The sequence below is a fragment of the Agelaius tricolor genome, unplaced genomic scaffold (genome assembly GCF_023055355.1).
Source record: "Agelaius tricolor isolate 1412-34295 unplaced genomic scaffold, bAgeTri1.0.p SCAF_2, whole genome shotgun sequence".
Classification (NCBI taxonomy): Eukaryota; Metazoa; Chordata; class Aves; order Passeriformes; family Icteridae; genus Agelaius; species Agelaius tricolor.
Genome location: NW_027269262.1, coordinates 48,787,629 through 48,814,402, shown reverse-complemented (window position 1 = coordinate 48,814,402; position 26,774 = coordinate 48,787,629). Strand labels below are relative to the sequence as shown.

The 26,774-nt window shown below is 43.6% G+C and overlaps 1 protein-coding gene across 2 annotated transcripts in view; it reads right to left on the bottom strand.

The window, feature by feature from the left end:
- Positions 1-6,947: 6,947 nt before the first annotated feature.
- Positions 6,948-26,774, bottom strand: part of CABLES1 (Cdk5 and Abl enzyme substrate 1) — a 71,437-nt gene continuing 51,610 nt past the window's right edge. For both annotated transcript variants that reach the window (XM_071418226.1, XM_071418221.1), the window contains 6 exons: positions 25,485-25,584; positions 23,811-23,967; positions 22,922-23,025; positions 12,776-12,882; positions 11,666-11,873; positions 6,948-10,112 (listed from right to left, as the gene is read on the bottom strand). In XM_071418226.1, coding sequence (XP_071274327.1) covers positions 9,972-10,112; positions 11,666-11,873; positions 12,776-12,882; positions 22,922-23,025; positions 23,811-23,967; positions 25,485-25,584 — 817 coding nt within the window. In that variant the 3' untranslated portion in view covers positions 6,948-9,971. The remainder of the gene's footprint in view (positions 10,113-11,665; positions 11,874-12,775; positions 12,883-22,921; positions 23,026-23,810; positions 23,968-25,484; positions 25,585-26,774) is intronic.

Genomic DNA, 26,774 nt, shown 5'->3' with positions numbered 1-26,774 from the left:
GCCTTACACAACAGAATTTCATGTGGTTCAGCTGTATTCAAAGAGGAATATTAAAATTGCTGAGCAAAGAATTGAATGGCTCCTGTTGTGAATAGCCGTCTGTATGGGTAAATTGCTTACCACTCTCTCAGATGGAAAAAACTCAACTATAGTGTTTTCTTTTGGGTTAAAACAAACAAACAAACCCTCTGTGATTCAGAAATGTTTGGAGAGAAGCAGTGCAGCTCACCAGATCAAATGCTGAATTGCAAAGGCAGCACCACTGAAAATTTTGCCAGAGGAACCCTTAACCTCCTGCTACAGAAATAAATGAGAAATAAGTGTAAAAGCCATAGGATAACTTCCTGTTTCCTTTCAAAGTCCCTCTTATGTTTTTTACTCTTCTTGTTTCTGAAAACGTGGCACAAAGGCACCATTCTGGTTCAAACCCCTCTTTGAAACCATAGAAAATCAGTTTTAAAGGAGTAGATGCAGTGGAAAACAGCTGAGGTGGCTGTGTAACCTCTTGCTGCCAGCATCTGGCAGATCGTGGGAAATCGGGGAGGGGTTTTTAGACTGAAGGTAGCTTGGGTCTAGTACCGTGTTCTGCACTGTAAGCTATTAACCCAAATCTTTGAAACTGAGCAAATCAAATCTTCTTTGTCAATCATGTTCCTCTCTTCCCTTTGTATGGGCTTCAGGCTAGATACAGCTCCTGTAAACAGATGGCTGTGCTGATGGGAATGTTTTAGGCTGCGGCTTTAGCTAGCATGAGGAAAAGAATGGAATGTTATGTTGCACCACCTCCCAGTCCTTGCAATCATTTCATTCAAAACTCTTTAGACTGGAAAGGTTTTGGAAGTGTTTGTGTTTCTTAGGGAAAGAAAAGAATGGAACATGCTCTTAACCATGTTGGTCTCTCTGAGAGACTTCATGAACTCACTTCATGACAAATTCTTTCATGGTCTGGAGATTTGGCTGTCTTGCCTTAATAGGAAGGTACCAAGTAGCCCAAAATATTTTTGACCACTCCAAAAATACATTCCTGCTATAGAATTCTATCATAATTTTCCATGTAACAGTTTAAAAACAAAGAGTAAAGCAAGACCATGGCATGAGATTTCTGCTAGAGCATTCTTTAAGGTTTTGGTTTTTTTGGGGGTGGGGGATGGTTGTAAAATGCATTAAGTTTCCATTTAATCATACTGGTTTCATCTTCTCCTCTATTCTATGGTAGTTTTATATAAGTAGCCATAATTACAGCAATACTTTTACTTTATTGCTACACTATTAACTGCAAAAAAATAAAAAAAACCCATAATATGAGGACAGTGTTGTTATTATATCAATCAGTGGGTTTTAAAGCTGCAATTCTGCTTGGTTTTACAGCTTTTAATGTATTTATTTTCCCCCTAGGAATCCCATTGCTAGGTTCTAAGCTTGGTTGGGATTTGAAAAGTCTCTTCACTGATTCACTGTCTTCTGCTCCATGGACAGCAGCAACCCAGGTGTAGATTGATTTCCATGTGCCTTGAGGGGCTTCCCCAATGTCTGATCAGGTTTTCAATAAAGGTGACTTCTCTAAGCTCTTTATTCTAATGAAACTGCAGAATGACTTCTTCAAGATTCCTACCACTTTCTCAAATCACATGGATGTCATCAGATATGTCTCACATCTTTAAGAGGTTAATAACTTGGATGGTTAGCAAATGTAACATCACAGTGATAGTGGTTCTATCCTCTGTGTTCAATTTTGCAAAGTGTTTGAACTTCCTGCTGGTGAGGAATATTTTAGTTCCATAGCCCTGTGGCCTTGCAGACGTTCGTGCTCCCCTCCTTGTGACCCAAGGATCTGCTTTGGGTCACAGACTGCCATTTCTTTAATATCTGCCTGCAATTATTGTGCTGCCACCATCAATTAAATTCTCCAGATATTTTTCTTCCTGGTCTCCTGCAGCTTTAATCTGAAACTTTCCATTTTCCTGTCCATGGACACCATCACAGCCTGAACAGGGTCCAATTGTCCATTAATGGACACAGCAGGCTTTTAAAATAAATCAGACGAAGGGTGGAGTCTGCAGCTCCAGATGCACCATGTGAAAGAGTCAGCCAGACCCACTCCCAGCACTGCATCAGCTTCTTTCTGTTTATCTTTGTTCTTATGGAAATAATAAAAGGTGAAGAAAAAGTGGGGGGTGGGGGGGGGGGGGAAGGAAAATCAGATGCCTAGACAGCAGCAGTCAAGAGAAAAGCACATAACATGGAATAAAAGAGGAAATGGGGTCTAGTTCTTTGTCCATTGGCACAATACATAATTTAAACTGTGATCTGAAGTGTTCCTTAGAAAGTACATCTGAATGCAATGCCTCCTGTGCTCCACTGACTGGTGGAGGTCTGACTTGGCATGATATTTCTCAGGTTTGAGGAAATGAAAGATTATGTACTAGACCAAAAAAAAAGAAAAGTAATTTTTTCTTTTTTTTTTTTTTTTCTATTCGGGTTGTTGTCTTTTATTTACCTTCATTCTGTTCAGATACACAGGCTGCCCTGGCAGGCAGATGGCAGCTTGCAGAGTCTTGGATTCAGAAAATATGAATGAACCTTTTGGGCTGTCATGGGAGATGAGCACTTTGCAGTTCTGGTGCTGGTTTTGTGTGTTGTCTTCCTGGCCCGCGGGAATACCCCAGATGTTGGTACCACAGTCTCTGCTGCTCATGGGAGGATGTTGCTCTGGAGGAAGGCATTAAATATTGAGCTTTCAAAAACACGCTGTGTTTTTGGAAGATCTGCATGTAAAAGATGTAAATGCCTTGGGGTTGCTTATTAAGCTGGAGTTGGTCAAGCTTTGACTAGAAAAAATGTTCACAACTAGAAGAGACTGACAGAGTTGCAACTTACTGATGTTTGGAGATGTGTTGGACTTAGTTCACCTCAAAAGTGTAAGTCTGTGCTTTGCTGTTTTGCTGAAATGCTTGTGTTCCATGAGGAGCCCCAGTGCAGTCATGCCTGGCTGCATTGTGGGAGGCCAGAGTTCAGACTAAACCCTCTTCAAATAGCCCACTTCAGACCTTGGAGGCAGAAGGAAGGTTGCTAATGGTTGCACCTCAGTAATGCTGTTGATTCAGCAACCTCTTAGTCCTCTCACAGCTGCTGGGAGAAGAGAGGCCCACTTCTTGAGATGAAGGTGAAGATGAAGATCATGCTGACTCTACTGACAACGATGATGACTGGGTAGTCACTGCTTCAGTTCTCCCTTCTTCTCCCTTTTCCTCTAGGGATGTTACCATGGATAATTGTCTGATGATCTCGTTCTTCCCTTCTTGTCAGTGCTGTGGGTTCCTTTGCAAGGGAAGCTGAATGGGTGTGGGAGGGTGCACAGCCAGGTCTTATCCCAGCATGTAACTAAGAGGCAGCCAATGTATCCAGATGGGAACCAGGCCCACCCTGCACTCTTGCCCTGCACTGAGGACAGAACTGCATCTTTCCCAATTAAAAAGGACTGCATGAGGCAGTTTAATTGACAGGTGTTAATTGCTTCACAGGCTGTGAAGCTCTAAGCTGTGAGCTCTCACTCACAGGTGCAAGGCAACATGAAGAAGGTGTCTGGGACTCAGGTTTCTGGTTACAGATGTTCTGGCAAGTGGCAAGGGACTGGGGGAACAGTGTGGTCTAGACCATTAATCCAACTCAAATGGTTGCAATTCAATCTTTTTTGACTGAGTGGGATGACAGCAGTTTAGAAATAAAAGCGTCTTACATGTCTTTTTAAAACTTCACAGCTACTGTTTCTTCAGTAGTTTGTTCTCTTTTTTAACAAAACTCCCACCCCAATATTCAGGCTTCTTTGGTTGTCAACAAAAAATACCACTAGAAACCACAGCCTCCTGTTGTTTTCTGCATATTTATAATTTTGCAAACCATTCCTCTTTCCCTCACGCACCCTGTCAGACTCTTCAGCTCTGCAATTCTTCTGAATCTATTCCTGGCGCGTTCTCTTCCCTCCCCATCCAGAGTGGCTGTTTAGTTAACAGCATGTTCAGCTGTGAAGGGCTGGGGGAGGCCGTCACGAGTGTGCTGCTTCCCCAGCCAGTGACTGCCATGAGCATTCCTTGCAAGAAGGGAGCAAACCAGCATGAAAGTCTTGTGCTTACTGTTTGGTGAGCTTGCTCTTTTCTTAGCACCCTATAAATATGTTGAGATTTGCCATCTTACCTCCTTTTTTATTTTAATTTGGATACATGCGATGATTGGAGAAGTGTGAGATGAGGAGAAAGAGCTGAGGACCTGTGCACTCCCAGGGATTCCTGGTACACAAACAGATGGGAAGAAATCTGGGGACCAGAAGAGGGTAGGTTCTTTTAGTCTTCTGGTGTGGGAGTTTAAAAGCTGGTATCGTGCCTGTAATTTTTGTGCTTTGAAACACTGCCATTGTCCTCTGTAAAAACCCAGCACAGTTCAGCCCTGTGAGCACTATAAATGGTACACCAACAGGGGAAGAACAGGTGGCTTAAGTTAGTCTAGATGTCTCCAAACCCTCCCTTGCTGGAAGGCTTCAGCCTAAAGAAAAGTTTAGCTAAAGCTCCATGTAAGATCTAAGAGAAAATCCCAATATTCCTCTCCTAAGTCAATGAACAGAATCCATTCATGGTAAACCAGGCTTTGTTTTTGAACATGGGTGATCTAGTACTGGTTTGTAAATAAACCCTTCTGCCTCTTCATCCTTTGCTCTCCCAGTTAACTCTCAAGGGTAAAATTCTCCAGCTGTTGGTAAAGGGAAGCAATGGAGAAGAGGGCAACTTGCCCTTTGGGTGAAAGAAGGGATAGAAGGGTACAAAGGCTTGCTCATGGATGCTGCTGCATTGAAAATGAGGGAGATTTAGGTCTTGTGTCAGTGTTTCTGAAAACCTGACTTGCACAGCTTCTTCCCCGGTGGTTGTACCCATTGATGTTAACCAAGACAACACTGCTTGGAGGCCCCTGGGAGAGGATTGGTTTTCTTGCCTCTACTTTCTCCCTTTAGTGTATTGCTTAACTACATTCCAGAATTTGTTAAGGATTGCTGTTAAGGAGCACCACACACCAGAGTTCACTTAGGGGAGAGATTTCAGTTTCAAGTTAGATGAATAACATGAATTCAAAAAGGTACACATTGGTCACCAGTGAAAACTGACTGCAAACTGGAAGACTTCTTCAGGTTTGAGGAGTTAAGCCCTGGAGCATCTGTCTAAACAGTGTAACAGTGGCAAGGGTCCTAGCTGGCTTAAGATGATGTTTAGCAAGGTTATGCAAAGGAGTGTACGACGGGATAGATGAAAGTGTAGGAAGGGCAATTTATGATAGCAGCCAATATTTAGGTCTTGTTAAGGGGAGGATGTGTTTGCTGCTCAAGTCAGCAGCAACTTCTTGGTTCACCCCTGCCTTGCTTTGAAGGTGTGCAGGCCATATTCCAGGATCACAGCTCTGGCTCTTTCCCAGTACCATGCTACAAGCACCACTTGTCCTCTCTGCCTGGTGGTCCTGGGATTTGCTGCTGGAGCTGGGCAGGGTGTATGTTTGTTGGTTTTTTTCAGGGACTGAAGAGCTCTCCTCTGAACTCATCTGGACCATCAGGTTCCAGGCTGAGGTGTGGATCTCTGCCTGTTACTGGTTCTCATGAAGTTGATGCAAAGTTTAGGACTGATGCATCAGTTTAGGATTTTGCAAAGGCTTTTTTGCTTTGCACACAACATTCTGTGAAAAGATGCACCTGATGCTTTTTTCCCTCTTTTTTTCCTTCCCTCTTCAGTACAGAGTTTACAACGGCAGATGAACAAATTAAGTTCAAATCTGCTTCCCACACTCTCCTCCCTTCCCAAAGGTGCAACCTGGGACAGATTTCAGTCTCAGCTAGTGATGTTGGCATTGTTACTCTGATTGCTCAGTCTCTCGCCTCGCTCAACTACTTTTACCTTGTTTGTGTATTTTTACATGTTTATTGTGGGGCCTGGTGCCAAAATCCTTTAGCATCGTGGGAAGGTGCAATCATCTCTTAGCAAATCTCTCCTCACTGCTTCCACAGAAGTCTCATGCTCTGGATTTTAGGAGGCTGGAGCAATTAGCTGAAGCTGTGTCATTTAGATATGTTACAAACTATCCCAAATAAGCCACTGCAAGTTAATAAGTAGTTTAGGAAAATGACTGCCAAGTATTTTTCTGTCCATTTCCATGTTCTGAAGTCTGTGTAAATCATGGTAATGTTCGTATTGTCACAAATATGATTTAAAGCCGTGGGTCTCTGGAGCGATGGGTAGAGGTAGGGAGGCAAACCTTTCCCATAATTTTATTAAAATGGAATGAAACTACAAGTAAATGGCTGTGTTTGATGAGATCAACTAGACAGGCATTGGATTTAGGGGGTGTCACAGGTGTAATAAACAGAGCATGAATGCAAACAAGTGGTGGGCAATTGGGTGTGCAACACATGAATGTCCAAACCACAACTTTCAGCCTCCAAAGAGGAAGCAGCTGCTTGTGAACCACAACTGGCACGTGGGCTGGTTTTACTACCACCTGGAATAACCCAAAGTAGCATATTCCAAATTCTCCTGTGAACAAGGGGTCATGAGATATGAACAGAGCCTGCCTGGAGAGCCTGCCTGTGCCTCATCCTCTGGTATACTGACAGCTGGGACTCAGAGACCCTGCTTCTGGCAGGTCCAGGTGCTGCCAAAAAAGAAGTGGTGATAATCCCAACAAACCCAGTGGTCAGGGAAGAAGGTTATGATCTTGAATGGAGGGAAAATGTTTGAAGTGAGGGCTCTGCAGGGAGCTGAACACCAGGAGATGGCCAGGGTCCTTTGGCAAGCCCACCACTGGCTTTTTAATAAGCAGCTGTGTGTCCCAGGGGGAGACAAAACCAAACCCCTTTTCACATACAGATGAGAGACAGAATAATTTTACATATCATCATCGGTGAAAAATAGACTGTGTTTTTCAATTTTTTTAAAACTTTTATTCTTTTTTTTTTTAGAAAAGGAATAACTCTGCATGGTAGAGTGTACAGTATATAATTTCAAAACAGAAGAAGTTATATGGAATGGATTATTTTCCCAAACTATTTAAAGTTGAACCTAAAATCATTTGTAAATCAACACTCATTGCCATGTAAGACAAAAGAAAACAATCAACATGTTTTCTGTTTGGTACAGATTTTCTCTACCTCTTCAGCCTGAATTTTCCCAGGGCTGGGCAGAAAAGGGGGGCGAATCCTGCCCATTGTCCTAATCATAATTGTACTGACCAAGCTTTGTGCTCTGAGATCTAGCAACATATGGCTTTATATACGTTCCTAAGTGAACAGTGCAACATCATCACCACCTTAAGTGTTTATTCCACATTCAGACTGTAACTGAACATCACTCTGAAACCCTTTTCCGCCCCAAAACAACAGAGATAACAATGAGAAGCAGAAAGTCTCCAGCAATCAGATTTCATCCAGAAATCTGTGTAAACTGTAGATCAGGGTTGGGTAGCAGCACAGAAGGCAAAAGATGTGACAGCTTGATTCAATAGCATCTCTAAAGACTACTGTAAGACTGTCATTCTTTAGTCTGCATGTTGCAATCACAATTTGCTTTTTCCCTGCAATGCTATAAAGCAATATAAGAAATAAATCAGACTCAAAAGCAAAAGGTAGAAGCCTCCATGGAAAGGTAAAGCTTCTGCTTAGCTTTGAGTGGTTGCTATTAGAAACAGATGTCCACAATCAGAAACAAATCTTGAATGTATATACACAATTTGGGTGGAAAGGGATATGGCCAAGGGTGAAAGCCCTCCTAGCTGACTCACAGACTGTTTTGGATCATAGGTCCACCCTACACCCACTGCCTTTTTGGTCTGAATAAACCAGCAAGGCAGCCAAAGGCTCCAGGTGCCCTCCAGGCTCTTCTCTCCACTGCTCCTTGGCTGTGTGGGGGACAGGGGAAGGAGGAGAAGGAAGTGGAGGAGGTGGAGGAAGAGGAGGAGGAGTGGCAAATTATTGCCCCCCCTCCCCTCACTTTGCAGCTGGCTGAGTGATGCGTGGGTTGCAGCGACATGGGACGTTATACTGGGAAGGTTTAAGTGCACACTTTCCTCTTTACCCCCTCCTCCCCAGTCCTGTTGGAATGTATCTATATCAGTAATTATGTAAGTATTACTAATAACTGTAAGCTAGCATGGTCACCCTCCCCTTTAGAATAGGGGGAGAGGAATAGCATCAAACAAATTCCCATTTGTCCTGATGTGTAACCTTTCTATATCCTGTAGAGCAATTGTATGCAGGCTTTTTTCATACTAGAATTTAAAGGAGTCAAAGCTGATAAAGAAACTGGATGTTTCCTGGCTTAACTGAAGGAAATAATAAAACTGATTAAAGTAAGAGTGAAAGAAAGTAAGCATTAGTGTGTTCACATCCTCTGGTATGTCCCACTTCTCTATGTTCTGCTCACAAGCCCTTTTCATACTCTGAGCAAGCATTCCCAAACTTAGAGAGGTAAGGCTTCAGCTGAAATCTCACAGTTGAGACTATTATTTATTTTATAATTACCACAAATGTAATAACTTGACTTTAGCAGATCCATGTGGGGCATGTTCAGGACAAGGCTTGTTAAGTGAACCAGCACAGGAGAAGATTGGACAGGGGTGGAATCCCACATGATAACAGCAACTCAACAATATCCATCAGCATGGCATTAGCTTAGAGTGGATATAGCATCAGGAGCTTGGATAAAACCTTCAAGCTTTCTGGGTGTCCAGTCAGAACCAGGGAGGCTGCAAGTTTTACCATAAAACTCCAGCACTGCAGTGTCTAAAGGAACTGAATCTCAATGGGCACAGATTTTAGGTTTTGCACAGTCAATCCTAATTAAAATCCCAAAAGTATAATAGCTGATGCCCCTGCTGTTGGAGCCTTAAGACACCCGTTAACTGCTGAGCCCTACACTTTTTTTTTTAATAAAACACTGTTTTAAGATAAAGCACAATAAATGTGCTTATTACGCACTCTAACATAGAGCACAGAAATACAACACTACAGAGTGCAAGTCTAACCATCTCCACAGTGGGAAAAGTGCGAAGGTTAAAAATATGCATGTGGCTTAACACAAGATATTTTTAAAAAACATGACACGGAAATCTTATACTAATGCTTTCATCTTTACCACAAACATGACTGAAAACTTAAGGTCAATTGCTGATCCTTCTCTCGCAGTAGTAGTAGTGTAATCCTTTCAAAGGTACAATGTTGGAAAGATCAGAGAATAAAAAAACCCAAGTGTCCAAAAATGATCCCATTTACCACTTTTCCAGTAGTTACGTTTTTCAAGGAGTAAACGTGTAAGGTCACCTTGATCTTCACCATCAGTAACTGATACACTTGGAAACAGCTAAGCCAACCACCTGGACTGAGATCAGTTCGGTGTCACACACACACACACACACGGATACACACACAAATACCCCACAGGAAAAAGTGCACTTTCAATTGCTGATACAAAAATAGATTGGCACATTCTTTTTGACACAGTGAAGATATCTTCTTTAAAAGCTTTTTCACTTCAAGAAGTTCTCTTGGAATTTGCAGCAGGTCTGTAGAAAAAGCGCTACGAGAATGCACTCAGTGGGCTTCCAGGGTTTGTGTGATGGAGAGAGGGGTGGTCATGGAGGCTGCCCTTCTAATTTTTGCCTACTTTTATAGCTGTAGTCCCTACAGGTGGGGTCAGTTGCCACCCAGTTTCAGCACGTGAACTATTCACCAACAGCTCAGTCTTCACCTGCTTTGAGAAAGTAACGATACATAAATTCATCAAAGCCAAGAGTCGACGCAGTATTTCCTGTAGCCAGAAAAACTGTTTGGGGGTGGGGGGAGAGAGAGTGAAGTGTTAGGAGTCTGATTTTGCATTTCCAGTAGTAACTGTGGCTTGGGAGAGCCAAGCGGGAACAGTCGGGAGCCCCTTCCCCGCCGGCAGCCAGCGCTAGGAGTTCTGCACCAGGCGTCTGTAGTGCGGCATCACCTCGTGCTCGGGCAGGTGCAGAGCAAACTCCAGGGCCACCAGCACCGGGAACTCGAAGGCGATCAGCTCTCGCCTGTTCAGCCGGAACTTCTCTTCCAGTTTCTGCAACCACAGCCGAGGGGAAAAAATATAAATGAGCAAAATTGGAATGAGGGTTTGCCTTTCTAGAGCTTTCCCACAAATGGCATTATTTTCAAAACACGCATGCTGCTGTCATTAAACTTCTGTCCTGATGGACTTGCATGGCTCTAGGTTTAGAAAACCAGAGCTGTGTGAACTGGATGTTCCAAATCCTTACTGTGAATGTGAACTCATACAGCTCAGCCAGCCATGCTATTTCTGACACCTTCGTCACTTCACCCATTCCACTGTGAGCAGATGCATCTTCTAAGGATCACAGTGATTACCACAGCAGCAACAGGAAATTCCTAGCTTCATGCAAACAGCAAAATCACTTGTGTAATGGAAGACATGCATCTTGTAATTGTCCACAAACTTCCTGCACTGCTTGAAATCACTAGTTTTCCTTTCAGCATTAGACTGTGCTACAACGCCCTGTTGGGGAAATTTTTTTGCCACAATTTGATCTTAATACCTCAGAGGCAGAAGGTGTCGTAAGAACAGTGAGTAATAGAAACTGCTATCCTCAGGAGGGATGAGATGGGTTTTATAGTTGTTTTTGTGCTGTGATGTACTAAACCTCCCCTATGCTCTGCTGTTTTCACTGGATTTGGATGCTACAAGTAGGCAGCCAGTTGCTCAGGGATATTTCCCCCTCATCCTCTTCTTAGGATCTCCCTGGCTTGCTACTTCTCTGCCCACTGGGGCTACTGCAAAGCTCAGTGTCTTATGGACCAACATTTCAAGATAGCAAGAGAGGCCAGATCTTCCAATTCTCACTTGGCTGATTTTTTTTGTCATTATTCAGAGGGCTTTCTAACAAACTGACTGTCAACCCAGCTCTGTGACTGTGGGAGGAGAGCAAGAGTCCAGTCCTGCCCCCGTCCACAATCCCATGTCTCTTCCATTGAGTGAGCTGGTTGTAGCCACATACCAAGACACCAGCCTAACTTTCTGTGGTATTAAATCAGATTGGTACCTCAGTGCTTGCAGAGGATTATGGCATAACACCCTCATGTTACCTCTTTCATGTGGAGCGGGTAGAAGACAAAACACCTTACTCTAAAAATCCATCTGGAATGAGGTGTTCTGATGGGAACACCTCCTTAGGTTTTCTTGTCCAAAAGCTGAACTTGATAAATAAAAATGTCCATTGGACTCCATCTGAAATTAGTATCTGCATTTCATTCCCAAAGGAGAAACCTTACTGACACTCTTGAAAACATAACTAAAAGCAAAATTAATTTCCTGAGGGTTCACCTGTTGCCTTGTATTGACAAAATGATGGTCAGATACATCTAAAACCTCACAGTATCTGACACCAGGGCTTTCTACCCCATTAAACAAGCTTCCCACACCTCTGCAGGGACATTGATCATTACTACTTTCACAAAAATGTGTAACAAAAAAAGATATTTAGCTGGCTGTACATCTGGAAGCCTAAAAAGAGAGCATGTCCACTGACAAACAGGCTTGTACAGACCACATATTGGCACTTCATGCAGATTGAACACTGGAAACCTATGGATACGTACATCTATAAGATGCTTGACTTCATGTTTTCTGAGGTCACTGCCAATTTTGGCTGCTAAAAGAACACAAGCTCCAGCACAAAGCTTTCTATTCTGCTTGTTCAGCTTCCCCTTGAGAGCGAGCTTCTCAAAGTAGACAAAGGCCATGGCCACTGTGGGCTCTTCAAAACCACATTCTTCTTGAGCAAGCTTGCGCATTTCTCTCTTCAAACTGAGTAAAGAGACCAGACAAGTATGCTGTGAGATGAGTTTTAAAGCATTTCTCATTCCACCCTAAGAGCCAAGCTTTCAGAGATTCCTGCTTAGTCAAATGGAAGGGAAAACATAATTTATTGGGCAGATATTTTTATGCTGTTTTGGGGGCACATTTCATGGCACATTTTTACATCACCAGTGACCCTCACTGCCCGCAACAGACAGTTGTGTCAAACTATAAAAGCAAGCAAAAAAGCTCTGACAGTTTTAGCAACAATATTTTATCAGAGGTCCTACACTGCATACCATTTGTTTTGTAACAATGTTTTGATTACTGGTGCTCTGTATGCAGCTTTGGCCGCTGGTTATGGTTGGCCAAATCCAAGCTGACAGTTCTGTCCATGTACTGCAGCACTGTCTGGTTACAGAGCAGTGTGGCTCAGTGTCCTTCTGGCCACTAGGGTCAAATGAAATTATTATTACTTCAGTGGAGCAATATGCTACACCAGAAACAGATATGGAATATTACAACTTTGCTGTGAAGCCAAATACTCTTTTTGCTTCTGGCCAAAGCACAAAAGCAGCACTTCTCCTTCCTCAGTCTTTTTTTAAGCCAATTCCCATGAGCTTAGAGACTCTGTTGGGTTATTTTTCTGGCTATTTTAATATAGAGCATGCCCAGCTCTCATCCTCGTCCCGTTAGATGCTGTGTTTGACACCTGACCAGCACATGTTTGCACATTCCTCTATCCTGTTTACTCATCCCAGTAATCCAAGCAGTCATCTGACTAACTCTGCACCTCTGCTCCTGGAAGATCAATCAATCAGTGCTGTGCTTCCCCTCCTGTACAGCAGGAATTGCACTGACATGTGAGACAGCTGCATCACACTGCAGCCTTATCGAGCTTTGCAAAGTACCTTCTTATTTTACTGAGGGTTAGCTTGATGTGAGGGAACTTCTCCTTAAAGGTCTCATTCATGTCCTTCTTTAGATCTGATGGCTTCACATAGTCTATGACCGTGGTCTGTAACACAGGGCAAGAGAGAATTACTCTTTTAGTTTGTAACAAAGAAAGTCACTCAATTCCCAGAAGCAAGGAATACCAAACAAGTGCTAGCCAGTCCCAACACTTTCAGCAGACAGGAAAATATAGTCTGAACAAGGCTACAAGGCTACTATAGTCTGAATAAGGCAACTATTTGTGACTGACAAAACAAGTGACCTGTTCAGCACAAGCCTTGAACAATACATACCTTATTAGCATCCTCTAAATAGTGCTAAGAGTGATTTGAAGATGAATGTGCCTGGATGAAACCTACCTGAGAAGTCTTGTAAGATAAAAAAAATTCATCACAGTAACTGATACGATGACCAGATTTTGGTGCATACCTCTATGTGGTTCTGAGACCCATTGTGAATTTCTCTCAGATTGATTCTTTAAAGAAACCACAGGTACAAACTCTTGCCTGCTGTAGCATACATTGATAATAAAGTAAGTAACCAGCTTGTATGGCAGGTCACTCAGTAGAGTGGAAGGCAGGAATGCTGTGGGGTAAGTTAGGCAGTAAATGGACAAAAGAGTCAGGACAACATTCAAAGTCTACAGTCTATTTCCTTTGAGCTTCCTATTCCTTTAAATTACAACCTAATGAATCTCCCCAAGTCGCAGAGGGTTCTCCTGACCCACACAGCCCTTGCGTCTGTGCGTGTCCAGCACTTCTCTTGTTCCCTTAGTCCTTATTCAGGTAGCACTTTGCCCAAACCCTCTGTCACCATTCACCTGGCCAAAATCTAGCACCTCACCAACAAACCAACCTTTATTTTGGGAATGTATCAATTCTCTTCCAAGCTTTAGCAGTTCTGCCCATTGGACAGAAGTGGAGAGGAGCCCCAGCTTGGGCACCAGGGGGACAGCCTGGTCCCCAGGCATACAACCCCCTGACAGCTTCAAGCATGTAAGAAAGCAGCAGTGGATAGTGCAGTGCATTCTCCTGCTCATAAAATGATATTTCAAATCTGATTTCTGGTTTTAATTAATTTGTATTATGGCAACGGGCTGTTAACACCACACAAGAGGTGGAAAGAGGTGTGTGAAACCCTTGTTGCATGTTATGCCTTTATAGAAGGTGGAGCTCTGCTGAAATGTATCCTCATGGGAATTGAAATCAGCCAAAAAGTCTGACTGAATACGCTTTCAGGCTTTTTTTCTGTCATAAAAATAATATATGGAAGCACTTGGGGAATACAAAGTGCAATGGCTCTAGAGAGAAAGCAGACAATTCCCTTTATCCAATCATGTTGTTCTCTGTTTCCAAAATAAGCATGAAGGAGTGTAAAACACACCTAACTTTTCCTGCACTTCCCTTATGAGATATGGTACTGAATTATTAGCAAATTAAAACAGAGCATGTGTTTCCCCTGAATAGTGCCCAGCAGGACTTGATGCATGTGGGAAAAACAGACAGGAAAAACCCAGGTTTTTGCCATGGGGTGTTGTTATGGTCATGCACAGGTTTTAAAACATGGGCCATTCTGCCACATCAACACTCCTCAGCCACACCTGCTTCCCTGCATGTGTAGGGATGAGCCCGACCGCAGGTGCAGGCAGACAGTGCAATGCCCCTGAGGTTAAAAATTCATAAGCTGCCTTGATGCTCAAGCAGGCAATGTGCTGCCACACCTGAATAAAAGGAAGAGAAGAAAAGACAGGAAGGAGAAGCCTTGCCCTACCCGGGTGGGAAAGCCTTCAATGGAATGTGTGGGCCTGCCTGGTTTTAACCCTGCAGAGGCTGGAGGGATGTATGCACGCACCGTGCAGCTGGGGCTCTTCACTGCAGACAGCTTCTCACATGCTTCATCTCACCTGGCAGGGCTCAGACCTCTAAAGCAGAAGAATGAAGATCTTAACAACTACCCCTTTTCCTTTCTTTCCCTGGAGTGCTGCAGCTGGCCTGCCTACTCCTTGGTATTGCTGCCAAAGGATCATCAGCAAGCTGGGTGCTGCTGATGCACTGATATGCTGGGAGTTGTATGTGTTAAGGGGCTTCCTCTCAGTACTGCTACAAGAGGACACTGAAACAAGCCACATCTAATTTAGACCACTGCTGTCTGCTACTCAGGGTATAGAAAAATAAGTCCATGCTGCTCTAGCTTACAGAGCCAAAAGACACTAACCAGATAGATCCTATTAAATGTAAAGATGATTTTAGTTACTACCAGTATTTTTTGGTTGTCTTGGGCAATCCTATAAACAGTGAGCTCGGTGTTACCTTACAAAGCTACCTGACACCTTATTTCATGCTTCACTACAAACCTAACTGCCCATTGTTTGTTCTTCATTAGCACAGAGCACATAATTTTATCGTAATTAACTTGCCTTTAGCTCTCTCCAGGTTATCTTCTTCTTTTGCTTACGTGCACAACAGAAACCACTTCCCAACAGAAAGGGCACAGCAGCGGAGGAAGAGCCTCTCCATCCTCCAGGCTCTGCTGAAGGGCTGCACAGCTGTGCCACACAGCAAGTTTCAGCTGCTTTCCCCTCTAACAAGTCAGGGTGGCTCTGGGGGCCACCGTGCAGAGGGGGATCGAGCCCTGGGCTCTGCCACACAGCAGCAGCAGCAGCAGCAGCCCCCTGGGATGCACCTTTCCCCATGGCTGCTCTGCAGGCACTGACTTGTTTTACCTGGGACTCCTCCAGCCTGTGGGAGGTTTGCCAGAATTCAGCTAAATTCTCTTTAGAAGGAGAAAAGCTCTTTTTAAAAATTTCATTTAAAGCAAAGCGCTCAGAGGCTTGAGACTAAGCAGACAGCTTAAAACTAAGAACAGTACAGAGGTACAGTTATTTTTAAACACAGAGATTTGTCAATTTTGTCCTGTTGATAAGGATCTCCCCCTCTCCAGCTCTGAATTCTGCCGCTTCCTGCGAGACAACAGTCTCTACGATACAAATCACAATAATGAAATCCAGATGAAAGCTGGTGTGTGCTGGTTTTGATTCATGTAACAGGATAACAGCAGCATGTTTGAACACACTGGCTCTAAGGCAGCTGTCTCATCTTGTCAGTGCCATGCTGGAGAGCTCAGCTAACTGCCCTTATTCTCAAGAAAAGAATTTGTGCAAGTTTTTTTTTTTGTCCCTTGTTTTTTTTTTCCCCTTCATAGCTGCTGCAGAAGCTGGACTTTGAGCGACAGGATGCTGCTCGTCCAGCTAGTACCCACGGAAATGCATCCTGTGCATGCAGGACCCTGCCCAGCAGAGAGGCAGGCAGAAAATACCCCAAAAAATATCTGTTGAGAGGTAGTTTAAAAGCAATGTTGGATTAACATCTGTTGAGTGATCAAATCAGTTACACTTTCAAATGGTTTCTGACCAGGCACCTGAGCACCCCTGTTGCTGGGGCACAGCGCTCACGAGGTTACACAGAAATCTTGGTCCCCAGCCCTGATCCTGCCCAGGGCACCTAATGCACCCTGCAAACAGCTTGCCACTGAGCAGCCACCCCCACTGCTGTCCCTGCCCACGAGTAAGGGAGTGAAGCTAAGCTCTGGGGTGGTCCAGCAACCCACAAGAAGCAGCTGGGATCTGACAGGGGAGGGCTTGGACACAACACCATCCCCTCTGCCTGTTCCCTGCTCAGCATTTACGCTTCTCTTCTGTTTCAGGCCACGCCACTGCCCTTGAGCTTCCTGTGTGTCCCACATGAAGCTGCCATGTGAAGAAAAACACATGACTGTCTGTCCAGGACAATTCTGGTATTGCCTGTGTCAGGGCTCTGATCAATATTGATGCTCCAAAACTTTATGAAAGGTTTGCAAATATTTCCCTAAAAGGAGCACAGCTTTTCTCCATCCAAACGTGCTTTCTTATACATAATATTATTCCCTACCAGGCAGGCACTCTGTACTCCCAGAGCTGTCAGACACATGAACAAGGCACTGGGAACTACCAAACTGTCTCTCTCATAGTCTAATCTCCAATGTTTTTGACTTCTGTCATCCAGAACCGTCTGTCTTGTTTCTCACAGCTTATTTGCAGGGAACACATTTCAGTTCAGCATTCAGCAATACTCCTTTGTGGGCTCTGTTACATTCTCTGTGTACAAATCTGTGTATGTATATTTTACTTTGGTGATGGAAGCTGCACAAAACAAATGAAAACCTTGATATATGGTAGCTGACAGATGCCTGGACAGAGTGATAAATGCTTCAGCCCAAGTCTCTACTCTGCACACTTTTTGCTTGGCTGGCAGTTTTGAACTTGGAGCTCAGCTCGTGTGTTATTCACAAGTGTTTTCAGGCAGCTGCTTTCTCATAGGAAAGCTGTATATATAGTTTCATAATTATGGGAGGAGAGAGAATGCCTGAAATGGTTGGTAAGACTGGCAGGATGAAATATTGTAGAAAATAAATCCTACTTTGGCATGCAACCAGTAAAATATGATCTAGCCTTGGATGCCTCTATCTCTTAGCTTAAGAAGGATAAAATCAGAATAAAATAGGTGAATAAAATGAAAGATGAATGATAGGCTCTCTTAGCTGCTGTTACTGTGTATCCCTGATTAATCTGCTTCACAGAAAGCAGACGGGAGACTGACACCTGAAACAGACTTTTGGTAGGTCACTGATAAGGTCTCAGCCACACAAGAAGTGAAAAGAAGTCAATAACTCTGCACTCTCTGACTACTTTAATGCATCCCATAGGTGACCAGCTACGTACCTATCAACTGCCAGTAACCTAATTCATACAATTATGGCTTATGATGCATATATATGAGAAATCCTGACAGACAAGAGACTTTAAACTGTGATGGAAAATGGGAGTGATTCCGAATTATAATTAAAATTCTAAAAAAGAAAGCTAGACTAGAATAAGATGTTTCTGTTGTTACAAAGTTATTAACATTCAAGGACCTGAAACTGAAAGATTTTGAATTTTATAAGGCAAATAGTCTCAAAACTGCTTCTTTGGAATTAAGTACATGGAAGGACAGCAGTTTATTTCATATTGTTAACACTCAGGAATTATTCTCAAAATAGTTATTTATTGGAGTCTCAGCCCAATATAGCATCAAATGCATAGAGCACAGGATTTATACATGATTATCTACCACTGCTATCCTCTGCTCCCTGAGACTTTTGGGTACAAGGTCAGTAGCTGATAAAGAAGCAGTCTGGAGATACTTAATATACAGCTACAGAAGAGGCTCGAAGAACAGGGTGACAGCACTGAAGGACACTCACTGGCTGAAAGTGGAGTCTGCCTGACCTTGGTGCTCCTTGTGAAAGACAGAACGAGAGAATGACAGACCAAATGCATTATATCATCATGCAGGGCTTTTGTTAGACCAAAGGGCCAGGGCAGCAAGCAGTTCTAATTTTAAAATCACACTGGAGGACTGCTATTAAATAACGCAGCCCGGCTGTGCTCGCCACTAGCGCGGTACCTGGCAAGTGAGGCTGGCAGACAGGCACTGCAACAGCTCTGCAGAGTTTTGTGACCTGCTTCTTTTATAAGGGGTGTAGAGATGTCAATTTATTTTTATATAATTAAACCAACACACTGACATTGTAGCTCAGTACCCAAACCTAATTCCACGTGTATCCTTTGAGCACAGATGGATGGATATTTCAGGGATGAGAATACAGAATGGGTCACTCAAAGTCAACATGCTGCTGATCTGAGCTTTTCTTCTGCTGCTGCAAATTTTGGCAGCACACAGTGACCAGCTAACATGCTCCTGTGCTTCTGTGCTACCAACAAAAGCAGTACTGCAGGATCAGCCTCCAGCCTCTTGAGAATGAGTTTTCTAGTCCAGCACAGAAGGAGTTTCCGCTGGAAAGAATGCAGAGAGACCAGGGGGGCACTGACGAGTCTGTACATATGCTAGTCAACATGAGATTCGAGGAAAGAAATTAATGCTTAGTCTGGTAGATAAAGTTCCTGTTCTAGAGAGATTTAAGAATCTGCACAAATTCCTGTTTTAGCAGTATCAGCCAGGAAGACATCTGTTAACCATGACATGATGTTTCCCTTCCCCCCCACCCCTCAGCATGAATTTTTTCTACCTCTTACTGTTTATACTGCAGCAGAGAGTGCAGACGCTCCGACAAAGACAACACAAAATGAAATAATTTCTCCGGAGCAGACTAGACTTTAAATACAACTAATACAATTAATAGATATAGATATACTTTCCCAATACCAACAATAGAGTTGGTATTGGGAAAGTATTGAAGAATACTTTTCAGAGTTATCCTGACAGGCAATTTATGGTTATTACTTCTAGAAATGCAACAGGGAAGTGTATGCCCTCTTACGTCTGAGACTTCACTACAGAAAAAACCAAACTAAACCAAACCAAAAAAGAACAAACAAACAAAAACATGCAACCCCCCCCCCCAAAACAACAACAACAAAAACCCACAGAAAACCAAAAAAACCCCAAACCAGACTAAACCAAAAGCACTTCTGCTTCCCCAGAGCTATCCTCAAAGAAGAAGCTCAGCTTCTCCTTGAAAACAGCTGAGGACTTGCAGCTAACACTTCTCTCCAAGAGTCAGGGCTAATTCAGCTCAGTAAAATTAAAAGACTATAAAGTCAATGTCAGTGATGATAAACTCAGGCTCCACAAAAACTGAGCACACTGAGTGCTAGCTGCACGTATTTCTGAGTAAAGTCTAAACCAGACCACACATTTGGCCTGTCCTATGCCTCAGGATAAAGCCTGCAGTGTTTACTGATGCAGCATTCACACAGACCTCAACAGAGCCTTCCCAGCAAGCATAGAAATCCTGGCCTAAGAAGCACAAGCCAGGCTCATGGGAGTACCAGCAGTGCATGCAGCTCTATCCCGCCAGCAGTGACGCAGCCCAGCATCCCCTCCTCTTCCACACCTTCCCCCCATTAATTGCTCTGACATCCATAAGGAGGGGTGAGGGGAATATCGACAAGCTTGCAGCTGTCAAGCATTAATGCTAAATCCTGGCCAAGTAGCGAAACTTTAATTACAAGCTGCAGCTCTCCACGCACAACAGAATGCTGGGCGCTGACATCAGAGCCGCTCTCAGCTGCTCCAGCGCTTGCAAGAGGCAGCAACTCCAGCCCCATTCCTCCCAGCACCGAGGCAGCAACTCCAGCCCCATTCCTCCCAGCACCAAGGCAGCAACTCCAGCCCCATTCCTCCCAGCACCGAGGCAGCAATTCCAGCCCCATTCCTCCCAGCACCGAGGCAGCAATTCCAGCCCCATTCCACCCAGCACTCAGGCAGCAATTCCAGCCCCATTCCTCCCAGCACTCAGGCAGCAATTCCAGCCCCATTCCTCCCAGCACCGAGGCAGCAATTCCAGCCCCATTCTGCCCAGCACTCAGGCAGCAATTCCAGCCCCATTCCACCCAGCACTCAGGCAGCAATCCCAGCCCCATTCCACCCTGCACCACAGCAATCCCAGCCCCATTCCGCCCTGCACCACAGCAATCCCAGCCCCATTCCACCCAGCACTCAGGCAGCAATCCCAGCCCCATTCCACCCAGCACTGACAGGCAGCAATTCCAGCCCCATTCCACCCAGCACTGACAGGCAGCAATCCCAGCCCCATTGAGCCCAGCACTGAGGCAGCAATCCCAGCCCTATTCTGCCCAGCTCTGGCGGCTGCTCTGGCCTCTGTGCTTCTCTGGCAGAGGTCTGGCACTGCTGCAGTGGCTGTGATGATCAGGAAAAGAGCACAGGTCTCTCGCTGGCCCCAGACTGCAATTTGCTTTAATTGCAGTGTGAGCCGATTTTTATATTTGGGGGGAAGAAAATTACTTGAAGTTATAAGGCTATTATGCTCCTGCTCAGACTGATGTGAACTGCAGGGAGAGGGGGAGGGAATGTCAGGAGAGTCAGGAAAGTCTAAAACAGATGTGAGTGAAGTCTCCGACATAGCCAAAATGACCTTTTATATTCAGCTCTATGCACGAGCCCTTACCCAAACTGAAAAATCTTACTTAACCTGCAAGCTCCCAGGACATTCCAGCACTACTTTTTCTCTCTTCTCTTGGCTGAAGGAAGCACCAGCAGCTTGTAAAATCTTTCAGCTGAGCACTGAAGAACAACCATCCACCCCTTAGTTTCTTGCAAAGCCATGCAGCTCCTGCATAGGAGCACAGCTATGCTGCTTGGCTGTGGGCAGGCAAAACCCCATCGAGAGAGCCCTTGGCACCTGCCTGTGATCTACCTCAACAAAAGAAACAGAGCACTTAATGTCCTTTAACCCTTTCTTAGATTAGTGCCTGCCTTCAGAGAGGGAAGTGGAAGTCCCACAGACCCTCAGATAGTGCTGAAGAAGTGATGTCTGGAAGGTACATTCAGGAAAAAAACTCTCAAGTGTCAAATAAGACATTATTTCAGACACAGCAGTAATCAACCCCAGAGAAAATTAAAAAGCAGGGAGACTCCTGTCAATGCAAATATATTCTAGATAAACAGTGACATTGATTTTAACAACTGTCCTTGAAGTAATTTTTCACCTTTAGGGCATCTAGTCACACCCCTTGTCAAATCCCCAGGCAGCTTCTTTTTGCAACAGAAGTACAAACATAAGACTTTGAAATGCTGTGGTCAACCAACATACAGAGAAGAACGGCACTGAATACCCACTCCTGGATGGAGAACTCCCTTGCAGGATGCCATCCTGGCTGCCTCATTTTTACTCATTTAACCATGCCCATGAGAACATCGAGTTAAAGGGGGCTCAAAGATCTCAGGTGATTCTAGGGGACTTGTACTGCCTGGCAGACACTCACAGCCTGAGGAAAGTCAGAAACACAGGCACGACTGCTAGAGCTATGTTCCCTTTGGATGTTGGCTAACAATGGCTGTCTCCTTGAGGGAAGACAGTTCCCTGTCCATGACAGTAACCATATCAAAACCTGACAAATATTTTCCCACACAGATGTAGCTGCTATAAAAGGTTGTCACTTTGTGGGTTGGCAGCCAAAAAATAACTTGCCAGCCCTTAAAGGAAAACTGGTAGCAAGTAAGCAGAGGATACTCTGGATATGCCATTTGAAAATCTAGAATAAACACAGCCTTAGAACTCAATTAAGCCTCTGTGTGCAACCAAATAAACATCCACATGAAGCACTTAGAGCTTATTTTGAAGAAGGAGCACCCACAAGCCAAATTACCCCTGGGGTGGAGGGCAGATGAGAACATACAAAAGCTGTATCTTCACATACATTAGCAGTTTCTTAAATAATGTCTTCTGTTCCAAATTAAACAAGAACATGGACAGCACTTTAGACCTCAGTGTTTCAAATCCTATCATATCTGTATATAGATAAGAGAAGTAGGTCACCACTTCGGGGGAAAAAATAATATTTTCCCTACTGCCTACTGTTACCCTGGATGTACAATGCAGACTGATACATGCTCACATGTGTATGACTGCACTGCATCTTGCAACAGTCCTGCTAAAATAATCTACAGACTTGGAGCAATCAAAACAAAGGCTACAGAAGTATCTCACCACAGAAAACATTTAGTCAGAGCACAGAGCACAGAACAATTATGTCTCTGTATTGTTAAGGGTTTGGATATAGTGGGAAATATACAGACTCTGCTCGTAATTGCTGCAATTAAAGGAAGGACTATCCCATGGTGAAATAAATATCTGGGAAACCAAGCTGTTCAGAGCAGTGAATGATTAGCATCAAAACACAGAGTAGCTTCATGACTTCAGAAAAACCCCAGTGGGCATCCTCCTATTTTGTAATAGGTGCCAGTTTGAGGAAGTATAAATTTTCCTCTGAATGCCAGAGAATGAGTGCATTGTTTGAACAAGCCTTTCATCTAAAGCATTTATGAAATACAGAGGTAATAAAAGTGTTTGCTTTTGTAATACCTCCAAGAGTTTGTTTTAACATGCCTTGAGAAGTAACTGTCATTTAGAACAAAGCATTCTGAACAGCTCTTATTAGTAGATTAAAAATAATAACAGTCTTCTTAAAATACGGCCAAATGAAACCTCAACCTTCAGAATTTTGTTATGGGAATTCCTCTGTCCTACACAGAATCACTTACCATATATGAAGGAAATATTAAAACCCGCTTATGTTTGCCACATGGCCACTGGGGATCATCTAAAAGATTTGGGTCGTATTCAACAAAGTCTCCCAGGTCGCTACCTATAAAACAACAGTTTTGATAAAGAATTTTGAAAGGAATTCATCACATCAAGACATCTCTGGACTTAACAGAAGTGGCAAATGAGTTTACAGATAATGCACAATATTATCTCCATGCAAGATTTTTTAAAGAGATGAAAAATTGTTCTGAGTCTTGACAGCTCTAAATATTTCTATATTAATGTGATTTGCCAAGACATAGAGGACCTAGAGCTAACGAATTACCTGCTAAATGTGAATTTAGGGCTTAGAGAACTGCAGAATTATACAAAGTTCCACAATGACTTTTGTTCCCGGCAACAAGTTTTCATCTGTTCAAGCAGATGTTTTGATTTGTTTCATTTATCATGCCAAAATATTTTAAGCATATAGTGCTTTGGCTTATGTTTTGTGTCCGGTTTTGTAAACACAGCCCTTTCCAGCCTAACAAAGGTCACAAGTGGAATTTACACCTTCAGCTTGCGACTACTGTGTTGCCACTGTAAATTTTCCATAGCAAAGGAAGGTAAGGACAAGCCTGATGCAGGAGGAGCAAGCAATGCTGATGACAGGAGGAGGCATGCTGGGTGCCATCAGGGCTGTCAATACCACCAATGTGCTTGTTTATTTAACTTCCATCCTCCACACACAAGCTTTCTAAGCAAATATGGAATAAGCTGTGCTTCACCCACAACAGAAGACTGTATTTATTTAATTTAAGCTAATGGGGAGACTAAAACACACGTCAGTCCTTTGCAATACCTGCCTGCCATCAGGGTATTAAAAAGAGCTACTTGAGAAGTTACCTGCATCAATGCTCCCCTGGGTGCTGTTAGCTCTTCCCAAAGAAAGGCTACGATGGCTTGCATTGCGAAATTGGGAGAAAGATGAGGTGGAGTCTATTGTGTTCCTCCGAGTTCCCAGAGCATTGGTGGGAAATAGGAACTGTGTATAAGAAACCGTCTAAAAAAATAAAGTCAGAATGGACAGACAGTTACTTTCAGCCCAGCTTGGATGCAGTGGGATGCTTTTGGTGCATTCCAACTGGAAGCAAGAGAAGCCAAATTAATGGAGGATTTTCTGGATTTAGTAGCTTGGCACAGATGAATATAAACCAGTCACCTACATTTGCTTCAGTGCAGTCAGTTTATTCATGCAAAAAACGCTTTTAAGAAGGCATTAGCTCTTCAGCAAAACACACACACGCACACACATACACACACACACACTCTCTAATACACTGGATTTACAAAATCCTACTCGAGGGTCAGATTTAAAAATATATCAGTTTGGTCAGGTTTCTTTCCAGTGGGCCTTCTCTGTAGCACATTTCAGCAGCTTCTTTACTGAACTAGCATCATCTATATGGGTCCCTCAGCATACAGCTGCCAGAGGCAAATCACTTAAACACTGCTAAACTGAAGCACTTTGTCTGCTGTTTTTCTTTCCCAGGACTTTGTCTGGCAGAGTCTTATTGATGTAATAAGTGAGCTCTAGCTCACAGCAATCGTTGTGGGAGATCATTTACTAGCCCCCCAACATGGACTAAGTGTGAATGAGTAACTTGTGACAAAATTATTTTTAGAGTGCACTGATTCTCTGCTTGTACCCCTGGCCAAGAAAAAGCTATGCCTTGCTTCTTGTTGGCTCATTTTCCAACAATAACATTGCATTGAAGAAAAAAAATGAGTTTGAGACTCTAGACTGGTTTATGAGGAGGTCAGAACAGGTATCAAATAAAACATGTGGCATGTGGACTTTCATTATTTATAAGCAGACAGATTGTCCTCAGGAATTTACAGCCTGTGGTCTGGCCTGACACCTGGTTAGGTGAGCACAACATGTGTAGCAGCATTGACCCAGGGCCTTTAAATCCATAGATGACAGCAGACTGAGTAAAACTGAACTGTAGAAAGTAAATCAGGATTTCAGGAAGAAATGTTTTCTTCTACAATTAAAACTGTCTCTCCTCTATATATTTATTTAAAATCAATCAGTTCCCTAAAGATTCATATTTGCTTATTCTATTCAAGTGAATGAGCTTCTGGATTTTGAAAGACTCATCAGCTTTGTGCCACTGTCTTCCTGCTGTCTGGAAAAATATTGAGCAAAATGTTATTAAATACAATTGAAAGCAAATAGAATTACAGCTACAGCTCTCATCAGAAATTATTTTCATGTTCCTGACAATATACACTGCAGTGATATCTCCTGCTAGAGCAAGGGGAGGGCTGAGTAATTCAGTAATGCTTTACACACTCAGATATTGCCAGAGGCAAATTTCTTCAAGGACACTGAGTTGTCTGCATTGACAGCTTGGGCAGTCCTTATGAATTTCTGCTAAGTTTATTTACAGTTGCACATACCGTGCTTTAACTACTGTGTTATGCTGCATGCTGTATTTGTGCTTGTTATTAGTTAAGCCATTTTTTCCCCTTATAACATCAAATCTAAGGGAGTAGGAACTGAAGCATCCCCACCTTCCCATCTGCTCCGAGCTCCACACCTTCAAGACCAATTATTTCTTTCAGACACACTCCAGCAGAATGGCACTGGCGTCCACCATCCAGCTTCATGTCCCTGGGAAGCAGAAAGAAGAGCAGAAACAGCTCTTAGTACACACACCTTGTTCACCTCCTGCCACCAAATGCTGAAACAAGGTGCAGCATTAATCCAGACATGCCAACGCAAAGCACAGACCAGACAACTTTTCCTATGGGAAGCATTTTTGTTGTCTACAACACCTTACAGAGAAAACCCCCACTTTGTTCATGGTTGCAGCTCAAAGCCCAGCCTATGGCACAGAGCAAGGTTCCCCATTGCTGGGTACCTCTGACAGAACCTGGCACTGGGAAGGAACTGAAGTCATACACACTTCAGGTGAGATACAACAATCCAGCCTGTACACTTGACTGCCATGCATCCAGCAGGCAGATGTTCCCACAGCACATACCCACATTCCCCTACATGAAACAGAGGTAATTTCCTGTGGAAGATTCCAGGAAGGATTCCTGCTCCTTTGAGAACACAAGAGAGTGGCCAAAGCCCAGTGACCCTTCTGCTGGAGGCTGACAGGAGAAAGCCAGTTTTCCATGACCCTAGCATGGAAACTCGGGGATCTACTTTAGAAGGACTGATCCACCTGGCATCTTCCATTTGGAGATAAATGAGATGCCTGAGATGACCAGGCTGTATCCCATGCTTTAGCATCATGACCAAAATGTGAGCAGCGGTAGAAAAGACGAGAAGCAAATCTGTGCTTCACAAATGAGAGCTGTATGAAACTCCACAATGTATATATTGCAATATTTTCCTGGCTGGTTGCTGCTGGAGTCCAAGTGTGCTCAAAACTCCATGTGGGAGAGATGCTGACATGGAGGCCAGGAGAAGCCCTGCAGGCTGTTCACTCAATCACAGGCTGGGCTATCTCCTGCTGTGACATACAATACACCCTGTTTCCAACCTATCAAACATTTTATTTCTATGAAACATGGCCATCCTGAGCTCCCAGTAAGTCATGTACACCACTGCTGGAAAAATCCAACACATCTATCTTCTGGAAAACATAGTTCAGTGGTAAAGGAAAAGGCTGTATCAAGTTTCTATTCCCAACAAAGTCCTCTTAGTTTCTTGATTGGAGTTCACTTAGCACAGTGTCATATTATCATTCTTGTTTCCTGATATCATGTTACTGAGGGGTTGGACTAATAATGATGTAAAAATAGCTCCCTGTCACAAGCATGGTATCAGCCTCTCTGCTCCTGCGCAGA